Source organism: Oryza glaberrima, chromosome 3 (genome assembly GCF_000147395.1).
Source record: "Oryza glaberrima chromosome 3, OglaRS2, whole genome shotgun sequence".
NCBI lineage: Eukaryota > Viridiplantae > Streptophyta > Magnoliopsida > Poales > Poaceae > Oryza > Oryza glaberrima.
Window position 1 is genome coordinate 21,022,030 of NC_068328.1, and position 21,762 is coordinate 21,043,791.

The window sequence follows — 21,762 nt, forward strand, 5'->3', positions numbered from 1 at the left end:
CGCTAATATCTAAAGGAGTTTAGATTCTGATTTCACGCGCTAATCAGAAATGATAACAATCTTTCATTAATAGGAATTATGAAACTGGTTGTAGGTCATCGTATCTCCTGTAGCCCATCTCCTTCTCATCAAGCCATTTGATTCCCTTCAAGTACAAGTCCGGGAGACCAGTACCAAAATGCCTTATTGTAAATCTTCACTTCTAAACATTTTTGCTCCATTTTTTAATAATTATAGCTAAGGTTTTGATAGTTAATTAGGCCACCTGGCATTGGGTGCTTTGAGCCTTGGTAATTGCTACCCTGCCACTCAATGCCATGGCAGCAGCCTCATTTCTACATAGCGGTATGATCCATATAAAGTGGTCTCGTGGAGGAACCAGAGACCAGGTTTAGCTTCTACAACCCTAACTTTGTCATGGCCAACACCTCGTAAGTGTTTTTCTTGTGGTGTTCTTGGTGTTTTAGTTAGATATATGTGTTGGTTGACTGATGTTGGTTTAATGTTGATCATGATGTTCACGATCAAATGTCAACTAAGATAAAAATGACAATATAGGAATCTTTACTAAAGTAATTTTTCTAAAATAATGCAAATTGTATTGTATTCTTACGGGATGAAAATAGTACAATTGTCGGAGTGATACTCATCACAGTAGGTTGTGATATTCATGCTAGTCAGTACCACTTAAGATTGTACTTTTGTCGGTTCAAGCACATGTAAGCGGCGGCCAGTTTTAAACCATGTGACGATGTGAATTTTTTTCAATAGTGCTTGTTGATACCCTTATGTAAATGAATTTCACAACGGCCATTTACACCTATATGGTCTTGCCCCTAGCTTTTATATATAAAGTGCATGACTAGTTGCTAAATTTGTTCACCTATATATCTAGGCCCCATGCTCTGAAAATACATATCTAGGTCTTAGAAGTTGTTAAAGTATATCATTTTAGTCCCAAATTGCTATGACGCCTCTGGTATCCTAAGCGGTGTTGGCTGCCACCTCACGAAAATTCTTTTCAATTTTCCCCTCTTATTTTTTATTTTCCTCTGTTTTTTGTTCTTTTTTTTATCTTATCCTCTTCCCATGCACAGCTCATATACATGAAGGGGCTCAACGGATGGTGGCAACCAGGGTGACCGCTTGAGGGCCATGACCATGGCAGAGCCCATCTGTGGTGACCGAATACGAGCTCAATAGAGGCGATAGGGTGAAGAGTTGGGGGTGGGGGGGGAGCTCGAGGGCCCGCAACAAGGGATAACTCGGTGATGGCGACTAGGGACAACCTCCAACTTCGGTATCCGTTGTTCGTGCCATGCATGGTGTTTTGGGTCCGGATCTCGGCCCAGACCTTCGCCTCTACACCAAACAACACCTCCCAAGCATGTAGGTGACACCGTGCATGATCCCCCTCTCATGGAGGTGATAACAAAGCAGAGGAGCCACTCGTTATTGTTCCCATCATCTCAATGACAGCATGGACGAGTTTATGGCGATGACCTTGACGACAACAATTGTAGTGGAAAATGAGAAAAAAAAAAGGGGGGGAAAGGAGATAAGATGGACAAGGAAAAATACAAAAGAAGAAAAGAAGGAAAAGGAAATTCCTAAGTGGGACCCATTTCAGTCAGTGTAGAGTTAGTAGTGATGCTATATCAGCGTCCCTGTGGCACATTAACACCATGTAGAATCCTAGAGGGATCCGTGCAATTTCAGACTGAAATGACTCGTTAACCAGTTAACAACTACTCCCTCCATTTTATAATGTAAGACTTTCTAGCATTATCCACATTCATATAGATGTTAATGAATCTAGACACACATATATGTTTAGATTTATTAACATCGATATAAATGTGGGCAATACTAAAATGACTTATATTATGGAATAGAGGAAGTACATCTATTTTTGATTATAAGAAAACAGATAACATAAACGAACAAGTTTAGAAACTAGTGGTGTACTCTACTCTTTTCCAATGGTCTTTATCAGTACTCTGATCTAGACCACATATTTGAAAGTTTCTGGATTTCCGGTACCTCAAATTTTTAAAAGGTTTGGTGACTTTTCTCATCCATCGTACGATAATCTAATGATTGTGATCATCCTATTGTTTTTTTATTACAACGTTCTTTCTTTAGGCAAAAGGTTGTACAATAAATTATTCTAACCTACAAAATTTACAAAATTGAATGAAATAAACTTATAGCTTATACACAATACATAATTAAATGAAAAAAAAATCAAACATGGAGAAAAATAAAGTGAAACCATGGATATATATAACAACAAAAATCATAGTTAAAATAAGTAAAGTTTCACATTGTATAGCTATGCAATTTTAAACTTTGCAAAATGTGTACTTTTAGGAGACTGTAAATTTACAAATATCAGTTACCTCAAATCTAGCAAATCCCTTGTTTACTTTACCACGTTAATTACTGGCACTAAATATAACTCCTAAATTAAGGATTCAAAATTTCTCCAGTGGAGATAATAGTAGTTTAGTAGTACCAGTAGATACGTACTCTTGGCTTTATATAATGCCTAACTCTCAGTGAGCTGCTTGATATTTTTCGGGGAAACCAACGGCGCAGATCCATCAAACGCAATCTTCATAAGCTTCTCAACCGTGGCCTGCGTGGGATGGACGACGTCCCAGAACATGTAGCTCGTCCGGTTGTCGCAGTACACGCTCGCCGGCGAGCATAGGAACATGGCGTTGTTATCTCCTAGGCCACAGCACGCTGCTTTAACCTCCTTATAGCCTATTAAAAAAACAAAATCACTGAATAAAGTGACAAATGTGGAGAATCTTAATCCTAATAAACCATATTCTCTTCACCTTAATATATATAGTAATCTAATTCCTGTATAGATTTATAGTACTACCCCGGTGCCATCTAATATATGTACTACCTCCTTTTTCTTTAATATATGACACAATTCACTTTGTCACATAACATTTGATCATTCAACCTATTTAAAATTTTAGTATATATGTGAAAGGATAAGTTCAAATTATAATTTCTTTTATGATAAAATAAGTCAAAACAAAATAAATCATATTTATATTTTTTAAATAAGACGAATGATCAAATATCATGTTAAAAAGCAGCGATGTTATATATTAAAAAATGGAAGAGGGAGTATAGTAGGTTTGCTATACTTTTAAAATGGAAGGAGTACATGCGTACCATGTGCCTCTGGGTCACGAATGGACTGGAGCACCACGGTGGATGTGTCGAAGAAGGAGTAGGTGAAGTCCGGGTGCGTCTCGCTCATGTCGCGGAGGAGCACGACCGCCGCATCGTTTAACCGAGTTGCCATGTAGTTGGCCTGAGCATCACATTCCTTGGTGGGGTTCAGCTCCCGTATCAACGGGCAACATCCCAGCGGTGCTATCCCCACGAAGAACAACCGTCGCATCCCAAGGTCGTACAAGGTCTAAAATCATGATAGATTTGCACTCCTTGTTCATATTACATGTCGTTTTGATTTATTTTATCAAACTTATTTAAGTCTAAACTAATTTTATAAAAAAAATATAGTAGCATTTCCAATAGAAAACAAACATATTAACAAAATATATTGAATTCTATATTACATAAACTAATTTGGCATTTTAGGTATTGTAAATTTTTTCTATAAAGTACAAAGGTTGCCCGCATATATACGTGGGCATCTTATTTAATGTACGTGAAGTTTTATTATGAATGTTCATATTAGAGTGACTGTTAATTTAAATATTCTTTTACTATATCCTAAACTAAAATTAAACTTATTTGATGTGTTTTGAACGTTGGTTATGATTTTTTTTCTAATTACCATTGCAGCATATAAATTCTATATTAAAATTATTTGAAACCGTGCAATTTTCAATTTATGAGAAAATACTGTGTTAAAATAATAGATGTGGTTCTAATGAGAAAATATTGGGTATTTCGTCTCCCCAGAAGAATATCTTACCCAAAAAAATTTACCAAAAAGTCCAATTTTTTGTTAGATTCTATATAAAACTTTAGATATTTCAATTTTATTTGTCCTGGTAAAATGTTTGAATATTAAGATTTTATCTAATTTTAGAGTACACGTATCTGTTTAGGAATGCTTATAGGATGTTTAATGAGGATGGAGGTTTGGGATGCTTTTTTTAAGAAAATAGAAGATCTAACGACCTAAAATAATATGCCTATCAAATCAATTAGAAACCGATGGTCAAATTTTTTTTGTTTTTTTATTTTAATTCCGTAGTTCCACGTAGTGGTTTAGAAATGTTTGTATGTTGTTTAATAGACTATAAATATTAATGGATAAAGGGATAGAGGGAGAGCTGGCTGGACTTATTAGCTAGGTTGAGGTCTACATGTGGGGTTTTTTTTCCCGTAAAAGTAATTTTAATTTCAATTATTACGAGGACAGAAAGAGAAGATCGATATAGTAACGGAGGGAGCATACATACATGTGTACGCCGCATTTAGGCAGGGACAGTGGGAGTTTTTTTTTTTTTTTAATATATATAGATCAAGGTAGTTTTGTTTTTAAATAGATGTAACGATCTAAAATAATGGTACACCAAATTAAATAAAAATCGATGATTATATTACTCTATTTTATTAAAGTGCCATGTGACGACTCGGAAGCAATGGCGCATGGTGGCTTAGAAGCGTTCATAAGAAGTTTAATAAAATTTTAGTATATAATAGGTAGAAGGCTTGGTCAAACTTAAGAAAGTTTGAAATGAAAAAAAAATCAAAATAATTTATAAAATGAAATAGAGGTAGTAGTAAGCACATGGAGAATTGTATGGAGAGCAACGAAGGTGATGTGACGTTACTAAATCCATAAACATTTGAGAAAATTCGAAAATTTTGGTCCAGTCGGTGGGGGTGTCTGAAATTACTGTTTCGAACCGAAACTGCAAAAACCCTGATGTTACGTTGACCTTGCAAGATCGTTTTGCAAGCATATGTATACGTACCTGCATCTGGCGTTTGAGGGTATTTTCCAGATTGCTGACGATCTCATCTCGGGAGCGTAGGAGCTCGCTGACGGGACTCAGCAGGAGGTCGTTGATGATGTCGTTGCCGCCGATGGCGACGACGAAGAGCGATTTGGCAAGGTGGGCCTTGGCCCCAGGAATGCCCAGCTGCTTCCGCAGCGCCTCGTGGACTCTGTGGTAGTCCCCCTCTATCTGCTCGTCGAAGCTGATGCACTGGGCCTGCATGCGCCGTAGAAGTATATATAGAATTAAATACTCATTGATGGATTAACAAGTATGTAACCTGTAATTAAAATTCTGATTCATACATATTCTGTTCGTGTTACACTAAAAATATATTCTAAATTTTCTTGAGCCTCAGTGTGGTGCTCTCTATTAGTACTGGAAGACAATATGAACCGTTGATCTCATTTAATCGAAGTGTTGAAATTTATTTGTACTACCACCACTATTAGCAGTAATAGAAATATGGAGGGGTATATTGTAACAAAAAAGGTATAAAAGGGTATAATCATCATTTAGCAGTGACTAAACTTTTTTCCCTCTTTTTTGGCTTTTTCGATGAAATATATTTAGCCGGGAAAAAACATAAATGACAAAGTAAATCATAATTATTGTATTAGTAAATTACTATTTTACCTATAATAATATACTGGTAGTATAATATTATAGGTAGAGAGCACCGAAACATCACTCAATTTTCTTTATTTCAACCCTAGTATTAAGTTGTAGTACTACCAGGTTTGTGAGATTAGACACCCCTGCTCCTCCTGAAGCAAAATTGACACCCTTCAGATATACGGAGCTGTTCATTGGTTTGCTGCTTATAGAGAGGTATGGAGGAGGGCTGGGCACCCCAAGACTGATGGCTGCAATGTGGAAAAAAGGTAAAAAAAAAAAAGACAACAAAAAGATATATATATATATATATATATATATATATATATATATATGTATATATGTATATATATAAACACACACACACCAACGAAAATTTTTTTTGAGTAGAGATAAAGCAAAAATAATGTCAAGTTTCAAAAGATTGTGAGAATAACAATCAGTCGGTGCTGGATCGGACCTGCCAACATGTTCATATTGGCGTACAAATTAAACGGAGGGGGCTCAGATCTGGTTTTCCCAAACCTCGAGCTCTCTACTATTTGATTCAAACAATTCGTCCGGAAGATTCCATTAATTTTAGACTTAAGTTCCAGTATATATGCAACCCCATGTCCGGAAGTTTCATTTTAATTTCATAAACTCGAACTCTCTGTCATTAAATAATTCCTACTAAGCTGGATTTTCTGATCTAAGCGTTGCACAAGCGCTTTCCCTTTTGGGTTGCCTCTGCAGCCTAGGAGGGTGCCTGCGAAAATCCCATTTTACTGTTTGTATATTTCAATATTATATAACACTTTTAATACAATACATAAATATCGGTAAAACACATATGCATATGCACATGAATACATTTGGTGATAACTGAAAAACTAAAAAAAAAAAAAACCATACTCTCATCAACATAGGGGCTGATTGAAACGCTAGCTACTGCAGTGCTAGGCTGTGGCCGTTTTTAGTTGCTGTCGCCTGCACGCTGCTGTAATAGCAAGCACTACCGAAAACACCTATTATGTTAGGTGACCATTGCTTATTCGTGGAATAAGCTAAACGGCATATTTAAAAACGAAAAGTAATTTATGAATAAAATTTTTATATACGTATTCTTATCGATTTAAAAGCAAAGTCTGAAAAATAAACTTCGATGAAAAAACTTAAAATCAACTTCAAATTTAAGATTGAAAATTTAAATTTTAGCTGATAAGTATAAGTATAAACGAAAAGATGAGACACTTTGATTTGCAATCATGCTTAAACATTCTAGGACGACCGTGCGAGCGTCCATAGCACATGAAAACAGTTTGACATAAAAATACGCTGTGGACAATGGCCGTACGTACGTGTACGCAGGTAATGAACGGGGCCTATAATTTAATTTTCCCCAGCTAGCGATCGATGATGATGGATATATACTCACCGATTAAATCGACGAAGTTGTAGCCGTTGCTGAACCTGCCGGTGGGCTTTCCCCCCGGGTAGTCGATGCCATTGTGAGGGAAGTTGGCCTTGAGCAGCGAGTGCAGCAGGTAATTGTTGTTCCCTACGTCCGCCTGCGAGTCTCCGAGCACGTAGATCGCCGGGACAGCGCCGCGCGCGCACGTTAGGCAGCAAGCCAAAGACAGGAGGACGACGACGACGCAGACGCCGCCGGAGGACAATGTGCAAGAACCCATCGTCGCTCGCTCGCTCGTTCGTTCGTTCACAGCGGGTGTGCATGCATGTGTACGCTGAAGCTAAGCTACTACTAGCCTGCCCCTATTGAAGCTATACTACACATAGTTAATTTTTCCTCTGATTCCCCTTTACTTTCGGCATGTTATTTAATTTAGAACTTCCCTATTTTGTTTGGCTCTAGCCAAGCAAGCGCTCTGCGCGGTGGCGAAGTTAATTGATTAGCGGTGGCGAAGTTTTACGGTGCCTAACCATGCATGGTTTGCTTAAGAGCAAGGGTCTTCGTAGTTTTCTTAAGAGCAGTTACAATAGTCAGGCGACACTAAGTCCACGTAGATAGCAATGCTGATATAGAGGAAAGAGCTAAAGAGAGAGAACGTGCATGAGCTAGCGCGAGCGGACGACAATTTTATCATCGGGCTGCAACACGCGTCTCTAGATAAAAACATTGGGCGTGACAGAGTGAGAGAAATGCTCTGCTCTGTAAAAATTGTAATATAGGATCGATGCTGTAATTTTTTTATAGTGATGTGAAGCATATAAGACCCAACAATACAACTTTGTATGTATAAGCTGCAAAGTAAGTTATAGATGAGTTGGACATAATTGGAGCCAAATTACCTTATTATTGGCCATGCTCTATGAATTATAGATCTTGCGAAAGTAGTACATGCATATAGGCACTGACACAAGAGATCATTTATAATGATCATAGCGTGTGCTCAGGACGTTCACAGTGCGCCAGAAGAATTTGCCCTGCCTCACGTGCCATGGACTAAAACCACACCTTAAAAAAAATTGTCTCCCACAGTGCATGGGTCTCTACGTGTGGCTTCGTTTTTTTGTTTTAGCCCCTCATATTTTCTATTTTAGCCCTTTCTATTTCTCTATTAACAAAGAAATCCAAATTTTACACTTTACACCTCGAAAGTCAGAAATTATGTATAGATTCCTCCCAACTGCTACTTTTAGGGAGGCGGAGGCACTGCCAGCTCTTCTCCCCTCTCCTCCCTGTTGACTGCGCTTATCCTTCCCCTCCCCATCGCCGCCGCTTCTCCCCTCCCCTCCTTGTCGTCAGCGCTTCTCCCCTCCCCAACCCGTCGATGGCGCCTCTCCTTCCCTCTCCGTCACCGGTTCTTCTCCCCTCCCTCCCTGTTGATGACACCTCTCCCTCCCCTCCCCGTCGCTGACGCCTGTGGCGATGAGTAGATCGGGGTGACCGCCGACCAGATTGGGGTAGTGGCGTAGTGCACGGGCTGCGAGGTCCCCGCGGTGGCTTGGGCCTACGCCGCTGCTGAGCTTCGCCCCTCGGAATCCGGCGGCGGCTCGTGCCGACGAGGTCTGCAAGGCTACGTGCCTCTCCTCCGTCTTTCGTCTTCTCTTCTTTCTCTGGTTGGCGGCAGCAGGGGCGACGAGCGGCACATCGAGAACGAGGTCGATGACGGCGGGCATCGACGTCGGACTTGGCGGCTCATCGACAAGAAGGCAACAACGACGAGGGCTCCTAGGGGCCAGACCTGGAGTGCTGGAAAGGTAGGCCCCTCTTCCCCATCTCGCCGTTGCTGCCCCTTTTGTTCTCTTACCGGAGTTGGGAGAGGTACCCGTGGTGGCTTGTCGGAGTGGGGGTGTGCCGTGTGGGGGCCGGACAGCATCGCAGGTCCAATGCAGACTCTATCCCGTCGCTCCGCCCATCACGCGGCCTCACCTAACACGAGGTTCGCGCGTCATAGTTTGGTAGCGCGGTCCTCACAAAAGCGCAGCAGTGGCGAGAACGTGGCAGTCCAAATCTCTGCTGGCGTCTCAAGGGCTGAACGCCACGGTGATGTACTGTGAAGTGTGAACCCCCTCACCCGGGGAATAATAGTGCCTTGCTATATTTATAGCAACCGCCTGGATGTCTATGGGTGAGCTAGAATGTGGGTGCATCCGAATACACCAAAAAGTTTACGGCCTAGTTATTTCACATTCGACAAAAAAAAAAATCGTATCAAATTTTCAGCCACCGAATGGGCTATAAGATCTATGCGTGTTGTATTTGGGTAAAAATCGGAGGACATTGCGCGAGGTGAGGGTCAAACTGACAACCGCAGGCAGCCCCCACTAAGCCAGCACAACTTTTGGATTTTTTAGGGACGTAATTACATGCGAATTAGTAGTATATTATAATTACAACACAATTATATATATATCGTACTTATATTTGATAGATTTCTAGAGGGATTTTTGCGATTATCCCAAAAATATCAGCTATCAAAATATATTTTTGACTCAATATATATATTACCAATAAACGTACTATAATTAACTAGCTAATGAATGGCCTTGAGATATACACGCACTCACCGAGTAAGTCGACGAAGTTGTAGCCATTGCTGAACCTGCCGGTGGGCTTGCCCCCCGGGTAGTCGACGCCATTGTGAGGGTAGTTGGCCTTGAGCAGCGACGCCGGCAGGTAGTTGTTGTTCCCTACGTCCGCCTGCGAGTCACCCAGCACGTACAGCGCCTCGACTGCGCCGTGCGCGCACGTTAGGCAGCAAGCCAATGCCAGGAGGGCCACGCAGATGCCGCGTGACTGTTTCAGTGTGCACCAGGATGAGGAAGAAGAAGAAGAAAACGAAGAAAAAGAAGAAGAAGTCATGGCCATGGCTGGCTAGTTCACAGCGTCAGCGTCACGGGCTCGCTCCGGTGTTTTGAATAGTCGGGAAAGGCTGTGTTTAGTTCCACGATAAAATTAGAAGTTTGAAGAAATTGGAACAATGTGATGGAAAAGTTGAAAATTTGTGTTTAGAAAAATTTGATGTGACAAAAAAGTTAGAAGTTTGAAGAAAAAAGTTTAGTACTAAACAAGACGTAAGACATATAGCGATGAGTCTGCTCCAGATATCGAAAACCCTCGGCTCACTCACTGTCACTGGAGGAGTTGGGAAATGTGAATGAAACTGAGGGCTTACATTTATAGCCTGTTCTTGGTACGCACGAAGACCCGTACGTTAGCTAGCTGTCCAAATTAGCTGTGCCGAATTATAATTGGAGGTGTAGTGAGCACGTATTGATATGTTGGAAACATGAATGCTCCTGATTAACTGGAGACATTGGCGTACTGTCACGTAATAACCAGCACGTACATATATCATATCACGCGTTCTGATGATTATTGTATACGTTGTACCTAAAAAGAAGAAGGTGCAACAAAATTAATTAAACTAAGATAATATTTGCATCACATCAGCAGTACTATGAGCGAGCAAATTTAATACTCCCTCCGTTTCAAAATGTTTGACACCATTGACTTTTTAGCACGTGTTTGACCGTTCGTCCTATTTAAAAAATTTAAGTAATTTATTTATTCTTTTCATATCATTTGATTCATTGTTAAATATACTTTCATGTACATATATAGTTTTACATATTTCATAAAAAAAAATTGAATAAGACGAACGGTTAAACATGTGCTAAAAAGTTAATGGTGTCAAATATTTTGAAACGGAGGGAGTACGTATGGAAAATGCTCGGATCAGCTTATCTTCACGACTAATCCGGAAATGCCCTGTTCCAGCACGTCGCGAATCCATCCGTGATCCTTTTGCTCTCACGATTTTGGACCAAAAAACTTAGTGTTTGCTAATTATACTACGCGTGCCATAATATAATACACTCAATAATTTGATAAAATTGTGCTAATTAAGGGCTTAAGGATCACTGATGATCATCTTACAAAGCGGGGCCATGTGCGATATGTTGACTCTGATAAGCATTCGGTTACTGAGATCACCGCCAGATCGAGGCATGCATGCATTCAATGGCAGCTGATCATAGAGAATGGCCAAAATTCGGAAGATGGTCATGAAGAAATTGTGTGCAGTGAAGAACACTAGAACAGCTTGATGGAAACCTAGCTAATTAGTGTTTCCCGTGGAAATTTTCTAAGATAATGTGTTACACACTCGCCGAGCGAGGATTGATTTGCTAGGTAGGTAGACGGTTTACCAAGAGCCTTCATCACCTGCACTCTGGACATTCTACCTGGGCAAATTGGGTTTGGGAAGAGCTCTCGAGCTCTACTTTGATGAATCAAACCTCCCTCGCCCACACTTTGCTTCTATGTCGTCTCTCCTGCCGATTCTCCAACAAAACACATCGGTGCAGGTGGGGGACGGCTGTCGAACCTCTTTCTGGCACGACCGCTGGTGTGGGGACTGTGTTCTCGCAGACAAGTTTGAGCCTCTCTACACGCACTCGCTTGACAAGAATGACTCGGTCGCCAAGATCCTCTCTATGGACCTAAGAGATCACTTTTCACCTCGATTGTCGTCGATTGCGACTGAACAATTGGATTGCCTTCGGGCTCTCCTGGCTGAAGAGCCTGAGACAACCGAAAATATGGATGTGCGCAGATCAAACTACTCGGGCGGCATTCTGAAAACGCGCCACACATATCTTGCCCAATGCAGTGAATTTCAACCTTGTCCTAACTGGAAGTTTATCTGGAACAACAAAGCTCCACTCAAGGTCCAGTTCTTTGCTTGGCTCCTAGCTAAAGATCGGCTCCCAACAAAAAGAAACCTACATAAGAAAACAATTGTGGCCTCTCCCACCTGTGATCTTTGCAGCTTTGAAGAAGAAACGGCCTAGCACCTGTTCTTGTGCTGTCCATTTGCTGCTGCCTTTTGGGGCAACCTCCGCATTCAAATCAGCATAGGGTCGGTGAGCGAGCTGGCTTCTCTCCCACAGCCTCATCAAATCCACAGGAAACACTTTAGGATGTTTTATCTTCTCTGTTTTTGGTGTCTGTGGAATCATCGTCATGGTGTTGTTTCAGGCACGAGGAAGCTTCTCTGCACCGGGCGTATGCTATGTGTGTTTCTGAAGCTTCCTTGTGGGCTGAGAGACTTAAGTTAGATGACCGTCATGTAATCTTGACATGAAAGTCTCTATTTTCCTCCTCTATCCACTCTCTTGATGTATAACTGGACTCTCTCTGTACTCCTTCCCCTCTTTAACCAATGAATTCAGGTGGGGAAGCTCTCCCTGCGGTGAATTTTCAAAAAAAAAAGGGTAGGTAGACGGTTTGACTGCCATATTGTCATCTTATTTACCAAATCATTCAATGAATTAGTTGCTCAAAAATACATTTTCGAAAAAAACTTATTCCACTGTATGGTAAAAACCACTTATTTAATTATTTTATTATTTTTTAAAAATATATAATTTATCCCTATAATGAAATTTGTAATCCACAGAAATAATCCAGTCACCAATCCATTTTTTAATTTAAAGACTTCTATGTAACCTATTTCTTAGATCAACTATGTACAAGATAGAAGGCTAGAAACTTTTGAGATAAAATAGCTTATCAAAAAAAGAGAGAGAGAAAGCTAGCAATTATACACTAACTAAGTGAGGCCAGTTGTTCTAAAAAAAAAGTTAGGCCAGTTGTAAATATAGGTATATTATCCATATAAACTATTTCCATTCAACCGTTTAAATTCTTGTTTGTTTTCCATGTCTTCACATCATACGTTCTAAAAAAATGACCTAAAATTATTGACAATTGTCCAGGTATGCTTCTAAAATCATTTAAAATATTTGAGTGGTTTTATAGAGTGTCGTCATTGAAGTTTGGGTATTACTTATAGGGTGTTTGCATGTTTCATTTGTTTTAAAAAAATATTACTGTGCATACATGAAAGATCGAGGGTGCATGGTCAACATGCTGCGGCACCAGCTGGAGCTGAGGGCACGGTGGTGAGATGAGGCGAGAGGGAGGAGAGGTGAGCGGTGGAGTGGGACGGGGAGGAGAGGTGAGCTTTTTTTCCTGTCACATGTGATTTAGTAATTAAGCGGGATCACCGGTAAAGGATAAAGTTATCTATCCAAAAGGATGGGAGAACTTAACAATTTATATCTTGTAACAAGTCAAGGGACAGGGTGTGCATTGATCACGGATGCCAATTTGACATTTTCTCGTAAAAGATTACTCTTGGTTTTGTGTTCAGTTCTAGTACTACCATACCAAATGGTGGCAGGTGCCAAGTGTAAAAACATACTCGATGGAGTCAGTCATCCTAGCTCATTAATTCAGATACACTTGAAAGCAGTAGATAAGCTGAGTTTGAAGAGTTTTGTACATAGCTATTGAATGATTATTAGCCGCTGATACATAACACAATGGATAATGTAGTATGGTCAGAGTTGAAAAGAAAGACCTTATAAATATTTACTATTATTTGTGATCTGTTAGAAACACAAATGCCAAATTATCCAAATATTATAATCAAATAATGCAGGAGTACAAGGAAGACATGCACACAGACTAGCTTTTCTTGCATCCACTAAACAATTATACTTCTCCATCTTACTACTAGTTAATTACAGGATATTGATAACTAGCTACTAAACAGTTTCACCAACTTTTAATTTGTCTTTGAAGTTCTGAAATGGACTTCTTGGACTGAACAGTTTCACCAACACTATGTAATAATTTTTCCTTCACAAATTTCAATTTACATGTATGCACAAGTAAATTTTTATTTTTTTCCTTCGAGTTTTTAGTTTACATGTACCACATTTAATTTTTTCTTCACTTTATTTATATGTTATCTGCTATATTAATTGGATGCATCATGCATGTTAAACCTCCATAAGGAAACACACCTGTATTCAAGTATTTGTAGATGATTCTTTATAGGTATTTTACACAACCATATTGATCTGTTTGCAGGAACTGGCATCAACTTGGCTAACATATGAATATGGGCACAGGTGGCCGAAGCTGGGAGCTACACCCCAATGAACTGCATGTTAGAATAGTTATAGAACTTGATATTTAGTATTATGTTAATAGAACTTAATGTAAGATGTTCCATGCAACAGAATTGATAGTGAGAATGTAGTTTGTCTGTCACATTTGTGAACTTGCTTTAGCATGCCATGTAAAGGACCTTGTCACTTGCGCTTTTGACAATTGTTGTCATATTCAACAGAATATGTGGAATACATCAGAATTCTGATGTGGTTAGTGTGTATTTGTTAATGACAGAAATTTACAAATGGTTCTGGTCCAATGCTATCAAATAATCATACTGAAAGTGCATCTAGGCCCCTAATGATTTTGGTGATTAATTACAATGTAATTAGAGAGGACTAACATTTTTATTTAAGCAAATGTGAAGGTTGTTATGTCCTCAATGAGTTAGCATATTGCATATCCCGCCAAATGCGTCGACGTGATGTGATGCGGCAAATGAGCAAATGGTATATTGTATTTTTTTTACCTTGCATTTTGTCGTAGGAAAGCCGCACTATTAAGAGGGATGATGCATTGACATATGAGGACTGATCTAAGTGCTCAAAATCAATTTTTGAAAGTGTTTCTCCTCTGTTTGAAGTGTTCTGGAATTTTTCGGAGTTTCTCGAAAATCATTTTCGGACTTTCCGAAAATGCACAGAACCAGTTTTCGCTTCTGGAAATTTTTGGATATGTCCGAAAGAGATTTTCGGACTTTCTGAAAATGACTACGAAGGCAAACTTGGTTCTGTATATTTTCGGACTTGTCCGAAACTGATTTTCGGAGTTTCCGAAAAACATCAGTAGAGTCAAATTTGCTTCTGGACTTTGCTTTTGGTTCTTCAAGTTGACTTTGCCTTTGTGGTGAGCTGGAATTTTCAGACATATCCGAAAGAGCTTTTCGGAATATCCGAAAATCACAATAATTGTGCATAACGAGCAGATTTTGGGCTGTGGCTATAAATAGCCCCCTCCCCTCACTTGTGAGGGCTGCTGGTCACATTGGACATTATATGCTCTTGGCTTGCTCTTGTTGAGATTCACTTTTGAGCCTTGCTTTCCTGTTTCCCCTCTCACCTGTGTTCGATTCGGATTTGGTGTGTGTGTGTGAGTTGTGGATTCGAGTTCGTGTGAGTGCTTGTTGTTGACTTCGTGAAGATCTGTGAGCACTTGCATCATCTCCAGGAGTTCGTTGCATCATTTGTTACTCTTGGAGGTTGAGGACTCCTAGGCGGCTAGGTGTTACTCCCGAGCCACCGGTCTACTTGTGGTTAGCCGGGAGAAGTTTGTGAAGGTCGGATCTCACCTCCGAAAGGAAAGAGATACCCTTAGTGGAAGGAGGAGTGCTTAGTGCAACCTCTTGAGGAAAGGGTTAGCTAAGATCCAGCTCTTAGTGAGCTCCTCAACGGAGAGTAGAATCCTTTCAAGGATTCGAATTTCGGGAACAACTTCGTGAGCTTCATCTTTGGTGACTTTACTTCCTCCCTCTCTACTAGCTTTGTTTGTTTGAGCCGCTATATGTCTAGTTGCTGTTTGTGCTAGCATATTCTTGTTGTAGGCAACTAGATCTAGAATTTACTTTGTGTTTGTGCTGACTCGAAAATTTTCGGATATATCCGAAAATTTCGGAAATATCCAAAAATTACTGCTTCCGCATTTAGTTGATTTTTGGAATTAGCCTATTCACCCCCCTAGGCCTAATTGACGCTTTCACATACAATTAATTATATTGCAATTGTTGATCTTGATGCCTGCTGTGTTGTCTGTCGGTATAGATTTGTCTGTCAGGAAAGCTAGCACATCTAGGTTAGACCGTGTGTCGTAAAAGCTTCTTTCTATCGGCAGATATCTTTTCTGACAGGCTTTTCAACGACACACCCTACATCGATAAAGGTCTTTCTCGATAGATCATATGACGTAGATCGGGGCCTTTGCCGACAGATGTTGTGTTGAGGATTTTAAGACATGGTGTAGTGAATAGGCCCACATCCAAGCAACTGTATGGGGCGAGCGGTGACTAGAGATCATGGAGAAGCTCCTCACCACACGACCTCACCAACCACAAGCGGTTCACGAAGCATGCGATGGAGTCAAACATGCTCCTCACGGGCACTTATGAGCTCCTCACCATCACTAACGTCCTCTTCATCTCACAGTCACTCCTCCCCTCAGGCCACTGAAGATCTGCTCACCATCCTCAAGCTATACGCCCAGGTATGGTACTGTTGACGAAAAAATCGAACAAATTGGCCTGGGAGATCTGCTTAACTCCTGTGCAGGTCCAAAGATTGATGAGATGCGGGTGTGCCAGTCAGTTTGATCCTGTAACTGACAAGATATGCAAATATTAGATCAAAACAGCTGATGGAGTAGTTTCAGCCGATAGCCGATAATAGCAGATGCCAATACCAGCCGATAGCGATAGGGTTTAAGCAATCGGCTATATGTCCAATGTAGATAATGATATAAAGGCAATCGGCTGATGATGATGATGTAATAAAATAACAATATAATCCAATATAAACCAATTGGCAAATAATGATATGATAAATAAGCATCGATCCGAAGGTTAAAGCACACATCGGCTGGAGGTATGATGTCATGAAATCCACAAGATTAGATTAAACAGTGAAACCTTTGTTGTCATTGGCTAAATCCAACTTATATGTATATGCAATCCTTATGAGCCGATACAACGTCCAGATAACTCACCGGCTGAAACCCCGATGAAACCCTTATTGGCAATCAATAAGCAGGCTAGAGATTATGGTTCTAAGCACGACTTAGTAGATCAAACTTAACTGATGCAGCACTAAGTATGAAAAAAAACATAATATCTAGGCAATCAAGTCGTTGACTGAGTTTCCAGGGTGGTAGATGTCTAAGCTAATATAATCTAGCAACGCAATTTAGCCGATACCGACAGAAACCCTAAAACGAGAAGCAGCTGATATAGCTAAATTGATATGCTAAGACTAGATTTACAGAGACATATGATAAATAGGTAGACAAATATATCATCCAAACCAGAGCAATCCAAGAGGTCGAATGTACTGATGTAGCCTTGAACGGCGCCGACGTAAACGATACAATTGCCTGGGCCGACGGAACATTGGACTTACCCCTTAGCCGAAGATCGAACACCGATGCAGCCCCGCGTCAGGTGCCAAGTCCCGCCGGACGATAAAATAAAGTAGAAAAGGTAAAAGGTGGCGATGCACCGAATTGTATTGATCGTGAAGATAGTTTACAATGACCCCGGGTATACATATTTATACCCATGGGTAGATACTAGTCCTTGTAAGACAAGAAAGAAACTTTCCTAAAGATAAAAGGAAAACATAAAGTCCTTATAGGACACTAAACACACTTTTCTAAAGATGAAAAGAAAACTAACAAACTATTCCTAATTAATAGATAACTTGCCATGCCGCATTCTCTTTGAACTCGGTCTCTTCTGGATAAGCTTCCTTTAGTAGATCAATTTCCTTAACCGAATATAGCAAGAATCCGACAACTGACGACTTGATAACTCTCATCGGCTAATCTCAGGACTTCGAAGCCGATGCTGACTCTAAGCCGATGATTACTCCGGACTTACCAAATTTCACTGTTAACAGGTACCGGTTAGTATTTCCTTGGTACCAATGAGGCAATGAGCATTGGGCGATATCGGTGGATATCAATATCTAGTACTGACGAGTATCGGCTGATACCAATGGGGTATCATCTGATGTCTCGTAAACATCATGTATGACTGGTAGGTATCACCTGATATATAGGTACTAGCTAGTATCATTCTATTCAAATAGGATCCCACGGTATAGCAGGCCTCTTATTTTCTTTTCCCACAGTTTGTGCGTATGGCCATCATACGCGGGGAATACTTTCCCCCATCATACGCGTCATGGGTTTGGTAATTCGACTAAGTCGTCGCGGCACTTGCTCTTCCATTTGTCTCGCGCGCATCGGACGCTGTCCTGCACGGCCGAAAACCTTGCCCTGCTGGCCGGCCTCGCTCTCGAACGCTAACGTACGTGCAGCCGCCGGCCGCCGGCGCAACCCACGCACACACCAACAAGTACGTATTTGTGCGCGCATGCATGCCTCCGTTACAGACACGTCGTGCGTGTTTGCGAAGCTACGAACAAGCTATAGCTAGCGAGCAAGGCAGGGATGTCGTCGTCGTCGTCGAGGCGGTGGGCGTCGGCGTCCGTTACGGACCTGTCGTCCGCCGGCCGGTCGCCTCTCCCCGCCGCCGCGCTCTCCCCCGTCCGCCCGAGCGCCCGCCGCTCCCCCGCCGTCTCGCGCCCCGATCCGGCGCCATCCATCGCCCGCACGATATGGCCTTCCTCCTCCTCCTCTAACAGTGGCAACACGAGCACTAGGAAGGCGTCGCCGTCGCCCCCGTCCCCTGCGCCAGCTGCGTCAACCTCCTCCTCCTCCTCGTCTGTGGCCACCACGCTCGCCGAACACCTCGCCGAAGACTCTCTGGACGCGCCGCCTGCTGCGCTCTCGCGGCAGCGGAGCTGCACCGAGCTCCCGCGCTTCGCCGACGCGGACGCCGAGGCGAGGAAGGTCGTCGTCGCCAGGTCGGGCGGCCACGCGAACGCGATCGGCCGCTCCATGCGGTTCCTCCCGTCCACGAGGCCAGCCGGCGTCACGCTCACCCCGGGCCGCGTCGCGCCGTCCGACCTCCGCAGGCTCGACGCCGGCGCCGACGTCGCCAGCTCCGGGTCGGAGTGCAGCGACGCCTCCAGGGGCGGCGGCGGCTCCACACCGAGGACGACGACGAAGCTGCCCAAGCCGCCGCACTCGCCGTTGATAGCGCGAACCAACTCCACCCGCCTGCTCGGGTCCAGCAACACGCAGTGGGCGCTGTCGCCGGGGCGACGGAGCGGCTCGCCGCTGAAGACGACGCTGGCGACGGTGCCGGAGCTCAAGGGCAAGACGAAGAGCCTAATAGGCCTTGGATGGGGCCATCTCTTTAGCCGGAGGAAGGCGGCGGCCGGAGCGCAAGCAACGGTAACACTACTGTCCTCGCCGGCGTCGCGGCGGAGCGGTGGAGGTGGTAATAGGGAGATCGGCCATCAGATGAAGATGATGCACTGCCGGCTGTTGCAGTGGCGCTTCGCAAATGCCAAGGCAGAAGCCGTCAGCAAGAACAAGCTGTCTATTTTCGAGGTATATATATATGAAGAATGCACCGTTCACATCAATATTATAAGTACCCACACTTATAATTTGTGAGCCTATATAATAACTAAAATTTGTTCAGTTTGGTGACATACCTAGTTTGTTGGATTTCAGCCCAAACTCTCAGCGTCGAACACCTGCAGCTCAGTGAACAGTGAAATACTCAAGTATTCGACGAAATGAAAACGAGCCTAATAGTGTTTTTTCTTAATGTGTTAACAAAATTTGCAGTGGTTAATTTTTTTTCCCAAATTGAGATACATGGTATACCTGCATATGCTTAAATGTACGTATGTATGTGCTTTAGGCCGCCTTTGGAAATTAAACATCAATTCATCAAATGGTATATTATGTCGTTATGTTTTATTTTACTCCTAACCTATGTGTATATAGGTGGAATTCATGGGTGCATGGGCTAGGATATCAGAGCTGCAAGGTAAAGTGGCAAGGAGGCGTGTACAACTCGAGAAAGAGAAGCTCAAAATCAAGTTGAATTGCGTACTTTCTTCTCAGGTTGATACATAGGAGTACATGTTTTTGTTCAGTTCGATATTTGTCCGTCAAAATTGATCCTTTAGTGATTACTTCTCTGACATTATGATGCATCCATGCCATGGTGAATATGTGCAGATGAGAGGTTTGGAAAGCTGGGGGCAGCTGGAGAGCAAGCATGCTGTGGCTTTGGATTCTACCGTAGTTTGCACCCAGGCAGCCATTTGTAAGCTCCCTCTTACCAATGGCGCAAAGGTTTGTATTTTTTTTTCATTTAAAGCTCTATTTCTTAAAAATATGCACTTCCAACATAAAAAGACGTTGATGAATACACTTAGGTTGTGTTCGGTAGGGGAGTTGGGAACTCTCCCTCTAAACACGTAAAACGAGATAGTTCATTAGCACGTGATTAATTAAGTATTAACTTTTTTTTCTAAAAAATAGATTAATATGATTTTTTAAAGCAACTTTTGTATAGAATTTTTTTTAAAAAAACACACCGTTTAGCAGTTTGTGAAGCATGTGCGTGGAAAACAGAGGAGGTGTAGTTGTGAACACAAGCTGCCAAACGCACCCTTAGGCTGAGTTTTTCGCACGCACCTTAAGGTGAGGTTGTTATTGCAACTCGTTAAAGGTGTATGATATTATTGGTTACGACAGCTGATCTGATACAGATAAGTTTTTCACATTATTGATCATTCATCAATGACTAGACCCTTCACTATCACAAATGACGGTTTAAGTACGACATAGATGACATGTTCCGCACCAGCATGATATTGAATTAGCATGTTATAATATTTCAAAAATTCAAAAACATGGATTTTATCATCGTTTCCTTAGTAGGAATATTCCAAATATATATTTTTCTGTTTTTTCTGACTTTTCTATATATGACAAATATGAAGCATTTGGAATCCTCTCACTGGCCCCTTCTACAATACTCCCTCCGTTTCGAAATGTTTGATACCGTTGACTTTTTAGCACATGTTTGACCGTTCGTCTTATTCAAAAACTTTTGTGAAATATGTAAAATTATATGCCTACATAAAAATATATTTAACAATGAATCAAATGATAGGAAAAAAAATAATAATTACTTAAATTTTTTAAATAAGATGAACGGTTAAACATATGCTAAAAAATCAATGGCGTCAAATATTTTGAAACAGATGGAGTATTTTACTAAGTTCGCATTTTACTTCTTATCAAGATCTCCCTGCCATCGATGGGAATCATACTACAGCAGGCGCTTGACCTCACTATGACCACCAAGACAATAGTTCGGTCGTTTACTCCAATGGTAATAAAAACACATCAAAATAAGTTAATGTGTTAACTTTATTTTTCGAAATTCGATGCAGCAATCTGATAAAAAAATTGTTACCATTAATATTAATGCAGCTAATTAATTACTTTTTAATTAAATTGAAGTATTTTCCATGATACCAGGCCCATGATACCACATTGCTGATCACAGAGCTAGTAGCTGTGGCAAGAGAAGAGCATGCTCTGTTGCAAGAGTGTCTCGAGTTGCTGGGCCGAGTGTCTGCATTGCAGGTAGCTTTGAGTCAATATGTTCCATGAAAGAAAACAGCATATATTCTTTTCCCTTATTTTTATTTAACGCGATGCTTATGCTAATCTTCATTGATCGTGCAAATCCGCAGGTTGAAGAAGAGAGCTTGCGTTGCCATATGCTTCAGTCATAGTTACTGAATCTTATGTCCGTTGATACAGTATGATGACAGTAGCTAAATGTTCCTACAGGCTTGTTCGCTCTGTTATTATTTTTAACCTTACCAAACTAAAATAGGTTGAATAACAGCAGTAAATTAATATTTTTACGCTCATTGCATCAATCAGCTGTAGACATCACATTTTTGTCATTATACGTAGGGGCTACCTAATGCAATACAGGAAAAAAAATTGAAAATATACTGTTTATTTTTTCTAAAAATATACTATAAGCAAACTTTATTATATGAATAG

General features: G+C 41.3%; 2 protein-coding genes across 2 annotated transcripts; one reads left to right on the forward strand and one right to left on the reverse strand.

Moving 5' to 3' along the window:
- Positions 1-2,327: 2,327 nt before the first annotated feature.
- On the reverse strand, positions 2,328-7,352 carry LOC127768408 (GDSL esterase/lipase At5g37690-like). The gene is made up of 5 exons (XM_052293988.1): positions 7,042-7,352; positions 5,745-5,875; positions 4,986-5,225; positions 3,202-3,451; positions 2,328-2,772 (listed from the first exon to the last, which is right to left on the reverse strand). Exons 1-5 carry the CDS (start codon positions 7,295-7,297, stop codon positions 2,552-2,554), a joined length of 1,098 nt encoding a protein of 365 aa, XP_052149948.1. The 5' UTR covers positions 7,298-7,352; the 3' UTR covers positions 2,328-2,551.
- A 10,906-nt stretch (positions 7,353-18,258) lies between these two features.
- Positions 18,259-21,528, forward strand: LOC127766315 (AUGMIN subunit 8). Its single transcript, XM_052291393.1, has 4 exons — positions 18,259-19,266; positions 19,672-19,791; positions 19,909-20,025; positions 21,511-21,528. The coding sequence occupies exons 1-4, from the start codon at positions 18,259-18,261 to the stop codon at positions 21,526-21,528; spliced, it is 1,263 nt and encodes a 420-aa protein (XP_052147353.1).
- The last annotated feature ends 234 nt before the right edge of the window (positions 21,529-21,762 follow it).